Source organism: Daktulosphaira vitifoliae, unplaced genomic scaffold, assembly GCF_025091365.1.
Source record: "Daktulosphaira vitifoliae isolate Bord-2020 unplaced genomic scaffold, ASM2509136v1 Scaffold_5, whole genome shotgun sequence".
Taxonomy (NCBI): domain Eukaryota; kingdom Metazoa; phylum Arthropoda; class Insecta; order Hemiptera; family Phylloxeridae; genus Daktulosphaira; species Daktulosphaira vitifoliae.
Genome location: NW_026099576.1, coordinates 5,074,277 through 5,088,389, shown reverse-complemented (window position 1 = coordinate 5,088,389; position 14,113 = coordinate 5,074,277). Strand labels below are relative to the sequence as shown.

The following is a 14,113-nucleotide window of genomic DNA, read 5'->3' as shown; positions in this document are numbered from 1 at the left end:
ATTTTCACACGAAAATAGCATTCGGTAGCCATTTTCGCTTTAAAGTACATTACATAAGCTTCAATTTAAGATATATATAAAGCTTAATTTATGTGCTATAAAATGAAAAAAAAAAATTTGTCCCGACACTTTATCATCTGCATGTAAACGGCTGCCGTAGTTAAAAAAAACGCTATTTTTGTATTTTAATTATTTATATAGCAACATGATGTTCCAAAAAAATTTGTAATATTACAGTCTAGTATTAGCACACACAAATAGAGTAAAAAAATTATTAAATTACAAAGTAAAATGATTTAATTTTGTAGTTGAAACCTATCATATCAAACTTTATTCGTTAATAAATATTTTTAAAACATTAGAAATTAATGATTTTAATTGTCTTTATGGAGAACATGTAATAACCTACTATTTAATTGATAAATTAGAATTTTTTTTTCAATTTTTGAGGGTAATATCTTCAACTAGATACGAATTGTAGTCATTTGACGTATCGTTGAAAAAAATAGGTCAAGTTAAAGCAGAGAAAATAAATGATAGTCACAAAAAAATATCTTCTCAGCTTTGCATCGAAGCTAAAACTTAAAATATAGTAAAATAATTTTAATACGAATAAGAAATTTCTTCTTGCAAGGGGCGACTAAAGTGATGGGATCCTTGATCTTTATTGAAGTTATTGAATCTAAATGAGATAAAAATCAAACGAGTTAAAAATTTATACTAACTTAAAAAGAATTAAGAAAAAATGCAAAAAATTCATTGTCATACGTGGGTTGGAACCTCGTACCCCAAGCGTGTAAAACATAATTTTTACCAACTCGGCAACCATACATTGCTACCGTCGATTGAAAAAATTGGCTATTTAAGCTAATTTAAATTTCAAAGTTATTTTTCTCGACTTAAAAGAAGTAAACAAATTTAAATAAGTTTAACTTTCTATACTATATTAATTTTTTATTTATGAAAATCTGTACTCCCCTTGTCAGGTATTTTAAAATAAAATAAAATACAAAACCCAGAATTTTAACACAAAAATAGCAAATTTTTGAATACGGTAGTTATTTTTACCATGAAGACAAATCCAGAGGTCAAATTTTTTTAGCTTCGATGCGAAGCTGAGAAGATATTGGTTTTACTATGATGTTTTTATTTTTTTGTGTCTGTTACCACTTTTTCTCAGCTCTCACCGAACGGATTTCTTTCAACGATACGTCAAAAGATCACAAATCGTATCTAGACAAAGACTTTACCCTTAAAAATTGAAAAAATTTCCCTCGTTCCCCGTAAATGGGGGAAACTTCAAAAAAATTACAATTTTAAAAATCATTAATTTTCGATATTTTTTCAATTATTTTTCTTAAAACTGCCATAACTTTTTTAAAAAAGATCAAATCAATATAATTTTTTTTATATAGATGCATGATATCATTATCTATCATTTGGTATATTTTTTTTGTAAATTTGACCCTTTATCTGCCCACAGGGAGGGATTTAAAATGACAACTTTTCTAACTTAACTTTTGAAAATGTTCCGGAAGGTCTGACACTTTTATATATATCTTAAATTAAAGCTAATGTAATATACTTTAATTTGAAAAACAAGTCCAGAGGTCAAATTTTTTTTTTTCAAATTAAAGTATATTACATAAGCTTTAATTTAAGATATATATAAAAGTGTCAGTCTTTCCGGAACATTTTCAAAAGTCGTTCAAAAAGTTCTACTTTCTATACGCATTTTAAAAGGTTTGCACCCCCCCCCTGTATAAAGGGAAATGGTCCGATTTAAAAAAAGTATGTCGAATGAAAGAAGTATATATAAAGTATTTATCATTAAAGAATAAAGTTGATTCATGCATTTTTTAAAAAGTTATAGCAACATAATGTTAAAAAATGTAAAATATAATATCAAGAATTTTTTCACAAAAATAGCATATTTTTGCATACGGTAGTCATTTTCACCACGAAGACAAGTCCAGAGGTCAAATTTTTTTTTTTCAAATTAAAGTATATTACATAAGCTTTAATTTAAGATATATATAAAAGTGTCAGTCTTTCCGGAACATTTTCAAAAGTTAAGTTGAAAAAGTTCTACTTTCTATACGCATTTTAAAAGGTTTGCACCCCCCCTGTATAAAGGGAAATGGTCCGATTTTAAAAAAAAGTATGTCGAATGTAAGAGGAATATATAAAGTATTTATCACTAAAGAATAAAGTTGATTCATGCATTTTTTAAAAAGTTATAGCAACATAATGTTAAAAAATGTAAAATATAATATCAAGAATTTTTTCACAAAAATAGCATATTTTTGCATACGGTAGTCATTTTCACCATGAAGACAAGTCCAGAGGTCAAATTTTTTTTTTTCAAATTAAAGTATATTACATTAGTTTTAATTTAAGGTATATATAAAAGTGTCAGTCTTTCCAGAACATTTTAAAAAGTTAAGTTGAAAAAGTTAATTTTTTGTAAAATAGCTACCATTTTGAAACTCTTCCTGTGGGCTGTTAAAGGGTCAAATGTTCACAAAAATATATAAAATGATAGGTAAATATCTAAGGTATCTATAAATTTTTGAGGGTAATGTCTTCGGCTAGATACGATTTGTGATCTTTTGACATATTTTTCATCAAAATCGGTTCAGTGAGAGCTGAGATTGAGCGTATACAGACACAAAAAAAAAACACATCATAGTAAAATTAAAACCTTCTCAGCTTCGCATCGAAGCTAAAATNATCATAGTAAAATTAAAGCTTCGCATCGAAGCTAAAAAAAATGTACTCAATTCTTTATAAATTATTTTATCATCATCAAAGTGATATAGATATAGAATAATAATTCGTCATAAATACGATGAATTTATCAATATGACAAAGTTATAATTATTGTATTGTAATAGTATTTTATTATTTTAATAATATCAACATTGTTATAATGATGAACAAACCACTACAATTTTTCTCTGTCGTATTAATAAATGTATCATAGTTACAATAGTAATGATAAATTTATCAAATTGAACGATGAATTTAGTATATATATCAAGGTTTTTTTCTGGGTGGAATAAATAATAAACAAAAAATTTCACAAGAAATTTGGATGTCGTGGTGTCCCATTAAAATTATTTGTCATTCAGTAAAAATTTGACATTGATGATACTAATTGTATTCTTGAGTTTTAATTATTATGTTGTAAAAAATATTCAATATAACCTCACTGCCAAATAATAAATTTTTCAAAATAAATGTTTAATTTATTTATACGAATTTTTGTATGTAAACAACTATTTTGAATTAAAAATGATATCATTTTTAATATATTATACCTAAATAATAAAATAAATTATAGTAATATCGTATTTAAACATAAATTAACGATTGAATCAGCTTTAAAAAATGTTATTTAAAAATATCTGAAACACGAATTATGTTTTATTTAATTTGTACTGAATTTTTACAATTTTATAGTTTGAATATATAAAATTTGTTTTTTTTTTATAACATGAAAATTTACTTATAAGAAAATATGAAATGGTATATTCTTTTTTTCTTCTTCCTCAGGCTCGGCTTCACTGATTTCTTTGTTTTTGGAATCATTTTTTAACTCTAGTATAACAAACAAATTTTCTAAAGTGAATATTTTCATATTACAAAACTGAAATTTAAAAAAACTAACATAGTACGGTCGCGGCATTCTATAGATTTTTTTACTTTTTAGCCAATTTTGTATAAAAGAACAATCAATTATTGATAATTTTTTTTCTATTATAGTAAATTTTAAAATCTTTAACTAGATAGGTTAGAAATTATCAAGCCATCCAGAATATTGAAAAAAATTGAGTTATAATAAATGTTTTACGCTTGACTTATACTTCTAAATCTTCTCTGTACATAGGTATATCATAATATATTCACAAAAAGCATATAATGAGAAAGTTCATTACTTCTAGTTAACTGTTTAAAAAAAGTTCGATGATTTAAAAAAAAAAATTTATAATAGTTTTAAAATGAATATTTTATTATTTTTAATGCTATTTTTTGCGTTAGCTTAAATTTGATTTTTTTAAATTTCTAAAATTGAGGGTTTTTTTTTAATTTTTGGTGCTTTGAAGTTCAATTAGATTAATATATTAATATAATAATAATATTCTTTTGGAGTATTGTTTATTAAAATTAGCTCAATGAAAGCTGATTCTTTTCATAGACAGTCATAAAAATAAGCACACGCCATCACAATCCCAATACCTTCGCAGCTACACATCAAAGCTAAAAACTTGGAACAACATAAAATAACAAATTAACTTTTATTTATATTCGATATTTTATCGATATAGGTACCTTGTTGGAAAAAATCGATGAATCCTGATTTATCCTCAAGTTCAGGATTATTCTCGTTCTCTAAATTAGTAAAAAAATATTAAAATTGGTTAATCAAAACCTATTGTATCGTTATACCTTGGTTAAAAAAATTAGAAGGTCCTGGTTTATCTACACTTTTGGAACGACTTCTCCTATCTAAAATAGTTAAAAATGTTAAAAACGATTGATCAAAACATATTTTGTCAGTATACCTTGTTTGGAAAAATGAGTGGATATTGGTTTATTTACGCTTTCAGAACTATTCTCCATTTCTAGTAAAAAATATTAAAATTGATTGACCATCTCAAAATTTTTATTCTATATATTAATGAGCAAGTTTTAAAATTGTGATTTATAAAAACAAATATTTAAATACTTTATTTCTTTTACTTATAGTTTCTTTTATTTGGAATCGCAAAATAATTTTTTTATTAGATACTTTTCCTTTTTTTTTTTTTAGTTCTTTTNGGAATCGCAAAATAAATTTTTTATTAGATACTTTACCTCTTTTTTTTTTGAGTTCTTTTTTAAAGAAATCAATTTCAATAGGTCTCTTAGTTTCCGGTTCATTTCGTGCATCTATAATCAAATAAATAATTAAAAAGTAATGTGCAGTTGGAAGACAGTAAAATGGAATTATGGTATTTTTTAGATTAGTATTTATTGATATCTGTCAATAATTAAAATCACTTTCATAAATGTTTAGAAGCATATTAGAAACATTAAAAAATATTTAACATATCTACCAAAAATTGTATGGTATTTGACTTTAGACACCTATTGTTTGCAGTCACCGGATTTTTTTTTTCTTGTAATCATATAATACATTTAACAAACTTTAATTTGAAATAACTTAGAATGATATTTGCAAAATATTACAAAATCGCTAATTTTACCAAAAATTATATGTTTTTTTGTTCAATGTCTGAAACTTCCCATAAATTGAGATTTTGAATATTTTTCTTTTTTCATCTTAAAGTACATTGCATTATTTTTATTTTAGGTTAAATGTAAGTTTTTTTGAACATTATCAAAACTTAATATTAGAAAAAATTGTTATGATTTTTAACCACTAAAGAACCTTGGTGAATGATTGGATTTTTAAAAATGTATATTGAAATAAAGATGTGTTAAATATTACCACTGAACAATTTGATTTGATTAAGGATTATTCAAATAGTTAGTGATTTATCATATCCGCCAAAATTTCATAATTATCAACTTAAGTGGACGATTACTCATAACGTCTTTCTTTTTTAATAAGTAGATAAAAAAAAACTTAAATTTGATTTAACTTTAAATGATTTGTTGTTATACAAAAAAAAAACTTCTAAATATGCTAATTTTACCAAAAATTGTATAATTTTTGGTTTTAATAAACAATAAGTTTATACTTATATTTGACCTCTACTTACATACAAAATAAAAATAAACAACAAAATATTATTTTACAATAACTTATACGACCAGTCTGGGCTTATGAAGTTCAGGTCTGATGGTGTGCTAAATCTTCTCAGCACATAAATTATTAAAGCATTTCAATCTATTGCACTTTGACCTATAACTTCTATATTCTATCTATATATACTTCTGTATGCGTTCCAAACAACATACTGCATAATAACTTATTACTGAAAACAGTCAACGAAGTAGCATACAAATTCTACCTTAGATCCCTATCCTCACACATACATTCCTCATAACACACTTCTGAATAAACCACTCTCAGGTGTCTCAAAAAGCGACCGTAAAATACTTTTACATTCTCAAATATTTAAAAAGAAATCTTAAGCTAAGGTTAAATACTTTTTTAATTAATGATTTTGAATTTAAATTTAATAATATACCAATGTCGCTGAATCCTAGTTGATAGTACTTTTCTGAAATTATTGAATGGATTTTATCATTTATATTTTTACTTATATAACTATAAAACTGTAAATTAATATCTTTAGATTTTTCTTTTTTATATTCTTGGTCCAAATTTGTCGATAATAAAGTTATTTTTTTTGATAACGTACAAAATTTTCTTATATCATTGTCAAGATTTATTTCTACTTGATTAAAAAACACACCAATAAGATGAAATGTGTTAATGCTGGACATATTATTATGAGCATAATTGAATCTTTCAAATAAGGTCTTTAAAATAATATTGTCCTGTGCACTGCATAACACAGGATAAGTATGCAATTTATCCAAAGCAATCATTGCACTTTGCATTAATTTTACTAGGAAAAATACATGTGGTATTAGACTCCATAATTCTAAGGCACAATTTACTGCATACTGATTATAGATTCCTAGACTATTATAATCTTCACAATGCCGACGTAGTTGACTTAATAGATAAAAAATTGATTTTAAATCATTTGCATACGTGCAACCAAGTAAGATAGTCGATATTCGTATTCTAGTATTAACCGAACAGTAAATATTAGGGGGAAATATTAGACTTCGATCAAAATTTTCATTTAGATATGTTACCGACGTGATGTCTTTAATATAACGCCATCCAGGATAACTTAAAATATTATTTACAGTATCTATTATTTTACTTGAATTTGATTCCGTTTCTATATAAAAAATGGAAGAAAATATAAGTTGAAAAATTATAATAAAATTAAAAGGTAACATTTTTTCAGCAATGAACAAAAATGATATTGTTTAAAATATGTTTTTGAGTTTAAAAAGTTGTAAATATGTAATAGAATTTTATTTTTATATTAAAGTTATACGAGTAATCTAATATAAAATACACAGGTGGCAAAATTCTGATTAATTTAGCATCAAAGAAAAAAGATTATATTTAAATTATATATTATATAATTATACAGGGTGTTCAGTAAGTTAGGAAACAGTTAAATTGTTACAAACAATGAGTACAATAGAAATTCGTTTCCTTCTTACTGAACATCCTGTATGCTTAGCACAATTAATTGCAACAAAGAAAAATGTGTGAAAAATGTTTACAGCTCATAATTTATTTTTGGTAAAAATAGATTCATATTTGTAAAAAAATAATTTTATGGCTAAATATTTTTCGATGGCGAGTAGAACTAATATGAGCATATATAAAAAAAAAATAATTAATTATTTTTAATACATATATATAATTAAAGATTTATAAAATTATAATTTGATAAATCTGTTATGTCGAATAAATTTTACTTATAACAGTAAAGAAAAACTAAATTTTTAAATAAACGTATAATTGGATATTCTTGTTTCTTAAAGGAAACAAATTAATTAAATATAAGTTTAATAAAATTAACATTTTCTCTATTTAAAGTATACTACATCCTCCAATATGAATTAAACGTATCTTTTTATATTTTTGACTTGGATTTTTAAATGATTTTTCAAATACAGAGCTATTGATATGTTCATTGCAACAAAAAGACGAAAATACTTTTTTAATATATCAAAAGAAATAAAAAACAAAATTTCTTTACATTAAAATATAACAAATAATGTATAGTTTTGTTACTATTAGTGTTATTTTATTTAACTCCATCATCTTTTAGGTACTATATACACTAGGATTACAAATATTTTTTTTTTCATTAAAATGATGACTTTTAAGTATATTTATAATTTGTGCTATTTACACAATACGTACATTGGATAGTTTACATTAAATAGTTTAATGTCCACATTAGAACTTCCGAACAATAAAAGCAAAATTAACAATGTATAATAATAATTATGAAAGAGTAATTATTATACTAATGACAATAATGAAGTAGAAGATATGTACAAAAGATTTTGTTAAGATGATAATAGTATCTCAACCATTGGTGAGCAAGATGTCGTTTGGGTTTTTTTAAATTAATTTAAAAAAAAAATTATAACATCCTTGTTAAAGTACACCATTTTCAGTAAAAATCAATGTCTGAATTTTTGAAAAATGGTTGAAAAATAGATGGTTTACGGTAAATGTATTTACAATTAGTGCCTATGAAGAACTTAATCAAACCCTAAATTTCATATCAAATTATATTTTATTGTTTTGTTTTACCCAAACGCATATCCGTTTCTTTTGTATGTCTTCTAGTAAAAAAAATAATGGACCTATTTGTTTGTTATAATGATCTCAGACTTAGTCCTTCATAAAAATTTTTTTTGAAATAAGTAAACAAAAAATACATTAATCTTGCCAAAACTATCTTAAAAGGACCTGAGGATGTCACCTTTTCCTACTCAGCAATATTTTATCGTTTTAGACGGGCATTTTCAATTAGTGATGATTTTTACAAAAAGAAAAACTTATTCTGTCAGCAAAAACAATACTGCATTTTTACCTTCCATTATTTTAGCTTCAAAATGGACTTGCCTCTTGCCTAAAGCAACTTAAAAAACTTTAACATTATCGTTAATTTTTACATGTCCATGAAAATCTGTACCAAAAATGAAAGACATTTTGATGTGTTTTTATGCTGAGGTAATACTTTGGTTCTGTTGCTTTTTGTAATTTCAGTCATGTTGTTCGAGCTAGGCGACAATGCGCGGTGGAGATAATTGGTTCTTATCAGCCGTTTCCACTATCAACCTGTTGTGCCGTCGATTAGTGACGGCGCTTGCCAAAAACCAGTTATTATATCGACGGGATATATGTCTGTTATTTTCAGTTTTATTCTCTCACCTTTTTTACCTTTTGGGGAGATTTTTTACGTGCGGTAATTGTATGGTTGCTTGTTGTTGAATCCTCTCTGTTTCTCTTATTAAAGTGTCGAAGACCGAAAAAATAAAATATCTGAACGATCGGTTATTGACAGGTCCCAAGTTGCAAAATGAAATTGTTGACATTTTGCTTAGGTTTCGCACTCCGAGGTATACATTCACTACTGATATTTGTAAAATGTTCCGTTAGGTTTTAATGTGACAAGATGACAGACGGTTTCAACATATAGTGTAGCGGCCCTCTTCAACAGATCCTTTACGGGATTATCAATTAAACACGATTTCTTACGGGGTAAATTCAGCACCATTCCTTGCGTTACGAGTACTACGACAATTAGCAGCAGATGACGCGAAGGGTTATCCTAACGTACAGCAAGCCCTTTGTGATCTCACGTATGTTGATGATATATGTACTGGCTGCAACACCGTTGAAGAGGTACTGAGGTAACAGTCAGATTTAATTTAAGTCCTTAACGGGGGAGGATTTACTCTAGAGCAGAGTTTCTCAAAGTGTGGTCCGCGGACCCCCAGGGGTCCGCGAGCACATATCAGGATTAGGTCTTTAAAACTGTAGGTCTTTAGATGGGGGTCCGTGATTCATTTGACTTTGAGAACCTCTGCTCTAGAGAAATGGACTTGTAATACACCGGAAGTGTTAAAAGCGGTTCCAAAGGACGACAGAGTAACGGAAAAAATGAGCTTCGATCAACATGATGGCTATGGTTAAGGTATTGGGTCTAGCCTGCGTCACAGCTACCGATCAATTCGCTTATGAAATTCATTATGATATTGAAGCAGTAAAAATACATATCAAGAGAAGTGTGCTGTCCACAATAGCTCACATCTTTGACCCTTTATGTTTTTTGGCACTGGCAGTGTTTGTGGCAAAATGTATTATGCAAAAGTTGTGTAAATTAAATGTCGCATGGGATGATCCATTACCCAAAGAAGTCTTTAATAGCTGGACGGAATTTCTTCACACGTTACCATGTTTATCCACCATGGATTCCAAGACACGTGGGCTCTATTAGTCGACCGGTTCAGTTATGTGGGTTTGCGGACGCTTCTTCAAATGGGTACGGAGCTGTTGTGTATTTGAGATTTCTTTCCGATGATGATAATGTGTGTCTGCTCGGAGCGAAGACAAAGCTTGCACCGTTAAAGCCATCAATGACAGTCCCAAGGTTAGAGCTTTGCGGTGTATTGCTTTTGGCGAAATAGATGGCCAACATACGCACGATAATAAGTAAGTCTTATACTATATCAAAGATTTTTGCATGGACGGACTCTAGGGTAGTGTTGTCATGGATCAAAACATCACCCGTAGCCTTTAAAATATTCGTGACAAATCGTGTACAACAAATCCGTGATCTACTTCCGGATTGCGAGTGGGCTTATGTTCCGACGACAATAAATCCTGCTGATTGCGCTTCGCGAGGGCTCTTACCCACTGAATGAGCTGCATGCAATTTATATTGGAGGGGGCCTGACCATCTGCAGCAGATCGAGGACAAATGGACGAATAAATTTACGCCAGTACCAATTAATCATTTACCAGAATTGAAACATGTTGCCGCTCAAGTCTTGATAGCTAGTGAGGACCCTATTGATCATCAATCAATTGCTCGATGTTCCTCTTACAACCGATTGATACGTGTGACAGCATGGGCGTTGAGATTCATACTTGGCTGTCGCGGCAGTAAAAGGTATCAGAGGGTACTATCTACTGCAGACCTCGATGAAGCCAGATATGTGATATTGTTCAATGATCAGAAAACAAGGTTTCCGGTATTAAAAGTAATGATAAAACAAAGGGTAGCTGTGACACCTAAAGCCGTAGCCAAGCTCTCTCCATTCATCGATGGGACGGGAATACTTCATGTGGGAGGTCGCCTACGACATTCCATGTTATCCCACCGTGAGAAATTTCCTATTTTAATGCCCAAAAAATCAAAATTGTCATTTCTTTTATGTGTTCATTGGCATCAATTAAGATGCCATAGCGGTCAGCGTCTAGTTGAGTCTGTATTACTTCGCTATCATTGGATTTTATCATTCAGGTCTATATATCGCTCGGTAATTGCGAAGTGTATCACGTGTGTACGATGGAAAGGAGCCAATCCTCAGCCGGTGATGGCGGATTTACCCGAGTTTCGGGTAACGGTCAGTCCCCCGTTTTCGCGAGTAGGAATTGATTTCGCCGGTCCTCTCATTATAAATAATTTCAATTATCAATTGGCATTTATACAGTACGGACGTATTTTTTCTTCTCTTCTTATCTTACACTAAATACTATAATTTGTTTAGCTAACCTCCTATTTAAAGTTTTCTACTTAATAAAATGTCTCAACCTTTAAATTGTTCGGCATGTTTGACCCGCTTTGTGGAATTAGATGTACCTATAAAATGTGATAGTTGCTCTGAAGCTGTTCATAGTAAATGTTCGGGACTTTCAGCTGCTGAGTTAAAATGTGTAACGATGAAAAATAAATCTTTAAAATATATCTGTATGGCTTGCGATCAAGGATTTAAGGAACTACCTGAATTAAAAATTCTAAAAAAAAATTACTAACGGAAGTTGATGTACTTAAAAACTCAACGTCACAAAATTTAAAAAAAGAATCTGACTATCANTTAAAAAAAATTACTAACGGAAGTTGATGTACTTAAAAACTCAACGTCACAAAATTTAAAAAAAGAATCTGACTATGAATTTGTTATCAGTGAGATTAATGAGCGCAACAGGCGTGCAGCAAATCTTATCTGTTACAATGTCACCGAAAGCGATTCAAATCAGTCTGAAGCACGCATTGCATATGATCGCGATCAGGTAAATGTCATTCTACACACTATAATCAACGAACCTAATGTTACAGTGCCGGTACCGATAAAAATTGTTCATCTTGGCCGTTATCAATCTAACAAACCTAGACCTTTATTGATTACATTCAATTCTGCATCTGAAGCGTTTGATATCATTAAAAATAAAAAAAAGCTTTCATCTTGTTTTCCGTCAATTTCTTTAAGCTCATATCGTACTAAATATCAAAGAGAAAATTGAATAAAACTTCGGGGAGAATTATCGACACGTATTTCAAATGGTGAAATTGGATTAACTATAAAATTTGTTAAAGGAGTACCAAAAATTGTACAAACATCAGAAAAAAATGATAATAATTCACAAAAAAACTTTTAAACTTATATGCTTTCTATCAAAATGTACGAGGTGTTAGGACGAAACTATTGTATTTTCGTAATTCTGTAAATAACCTGGAGTGTGATTTGTTGTTTTTATCTGAAACGTGGCTTAATAATAATATTAGTGATGCTGAACTAGGACTAATTAATTATAACATTTTTAGATCTGATTATGATATAAGTCGTGAAATAAGTGGGGGTAGCGTTTATAATAGCTATAAGTAATAAATTTAATTGTGTTCTTTTACATTCAGAAAATATTAATAATATAGATTATATATTTGTTTTACTAAATTATAATAATAGAAAAGTTTTATTAAGTTGTGTATATTTTCCACCTAATACTAGTAAAGAAAGTTACAATTCATTTTGTGACTTAGTTGAAGATACTATTTCTTCTTACTTCATTTCGGAATAATAATCATAGGTGATTTTAATTTACCTGGTTGTGTGTGGTCAATCAATAACCCTATGCTAAATACTTCTGCTAGTATTATTTTTAATAGTCTTATAAATTATCTTAATTACATGAATTCATGTGACCCTACAAACTTAACACGATTAAAAATAAAATTTAACACTTTTTAAGAGATCGTAAAACAATTGTATTATAAACCACGTAAAAGAGTACGATTTAATAATACGATATCTCGGCGCCAGGATTATATTTGGAATTGCATTAAAAACAGGATGTATTAGCTATGTTTACATCTTATTGTAACACGAATTATCATGCCTATTTTGTATTTTTAAAACCCATCAATGTAAAAATATCCAACTAGATAAAAAATCTTCCCTATTTCATAATCACTATTCATATTTTCACTAGAGTACTGAAGACTAATGTCCCTTTTGCGTGGTTTTACCATTTAATATATTTATTTGTATTATTATCTGTATAATTATAATTATAACAATGAGTACACAACGAGGAAATAAGTGTATTTTTTTTAATTGCGGTAAAAACATATCTTAACTTCTTATTTTATCATTTTTAGTGATCTGAACTTCGGTTAAAACTGCTTTATTTGTTTGAATATTTTTTTCTAAAATATTTGTTTTTAAAATTTTTATATTTTAAATTATATTTTATATTTTAATTTATATATTATTAAAATTTGTTTTTTTTTTTAATATTTCATTGTATATTTGAAAAAATAAATTACTAATTTTATACATGAAAACCTTATAATATGTGTAATTATTAATAAATATCTTTATTAGACTTGATTACTGGTAAGTTAAGAAATTAAACACCAAATAATTTAAAAATCTTGACAGTGGACAAGTCGGTAGCGAGAAATTGTTTTGTAATAAGTTAAGATTTTCAACACTAAGAGAAAATTAAAAAAAATAAATAATAGTCAAATTTAAATCAATATTAATAAAATAAAAAACGGTAGCACAGTGGGGTCGAGGCACAGTGTGGACGAGACATAGATGGGACAAGTATGGATGATAACTGACAGTGATTAAAATCGCTATCATAAGAAACGCTTCGATGCAAATCTGTAGATAGTGTTTCATTTAGAGAAATTGGTGGATTACTCCAAAAGCAACATCAACTCTTATTTCTTTAATTATATCCTGATTAGTAGTTCTTTGATTTTAAAATATAATATATGAATAAATACTAATTATAGTTTTTAAATTTAGTATGAAATTGTGAGGCCAGCTATGATGTATGGTTCATAGTGTTGGGCGGTTGATAAGAAAGTAGAGCAGAGAATAAGTGTAGCAGAGATGAGAATGCTTAGTTGGATGAGTGGAGTGACTAGAGAAGATAGGATAAGGAACGAGCATATAAGAGGAAGTATAGGTGTTGCGTCAATCGTGGATAAGATGACAGAAAATAGACTTAGATTGTTTAGTCATG

The 14,113-nt window shown here is 28.1% G+C and overlaps 1 protein-coding gene across 2 annotated transcripts; it reads right to left on the bottom strand.

The window, feature by feature from the left end:
• Nucleotides 1-3,411: 3,411 nt before the first annotated feature.
• Nucleotides 3,412-7,055, bottom strand: LOC126908471 (uncharacterized). 2 transcript variants are annotated; one of them, XM_050690596.1, is made up of 6 exons: nt 6,204-7,055; nt 4,861-4,935; nt 4,569-4,628; nt 4,453-4,512; nt 4,336-4,395; nt 3,412-3,603 (listed from the first exon to the last, which is right to left on the bottom strand). In XM_050690596.1, exons 1-6 carry the CDS (start codon nt 6,991-6,993, stop codon nt 3,512-3,514), a joined length of 1,137 nt encoding a protein of 378 aa, XP_050546553.1. In that variant the 5' UTR covers nt 6,994-7,055; the 3' UTR covers nt 3,412-3,511. The 2 variants fall into 2 exon arrangements, with proteins under 2 accessions (XP_050546553.1, XP_050546554.1); XM_050690597.1 differs by having other exon boundaries at nt 6,915-7,051.
• Nucleotides 7,056-14,113: the final 7,058 nt, after the last annotated feature.

Bases quoted from the DNA above. Each gene is read 5' to 3' on its own strand.
- LOC126908471 (XM_050690596.1), bottom strand. From the start codon at position 6,993: ATGTTACCTTTTAATTTTATTATAATTTTTCAACTTATATTTTCTTCC. The intron at 4,396-4,452 runs GTATAACGATAC...TTACTAATTTAG, and splicing joins TTCTAATTTTTTTAACCAAG to AGAACGAGAATAATCCTGAA. The intron at 3,604-4,335 runs GTACCTATATCG...TTGTTATACTAG, and splicing joins CATCGATTTTTTCCAACAAG to AGTTAAAAAATGATTCCAAA.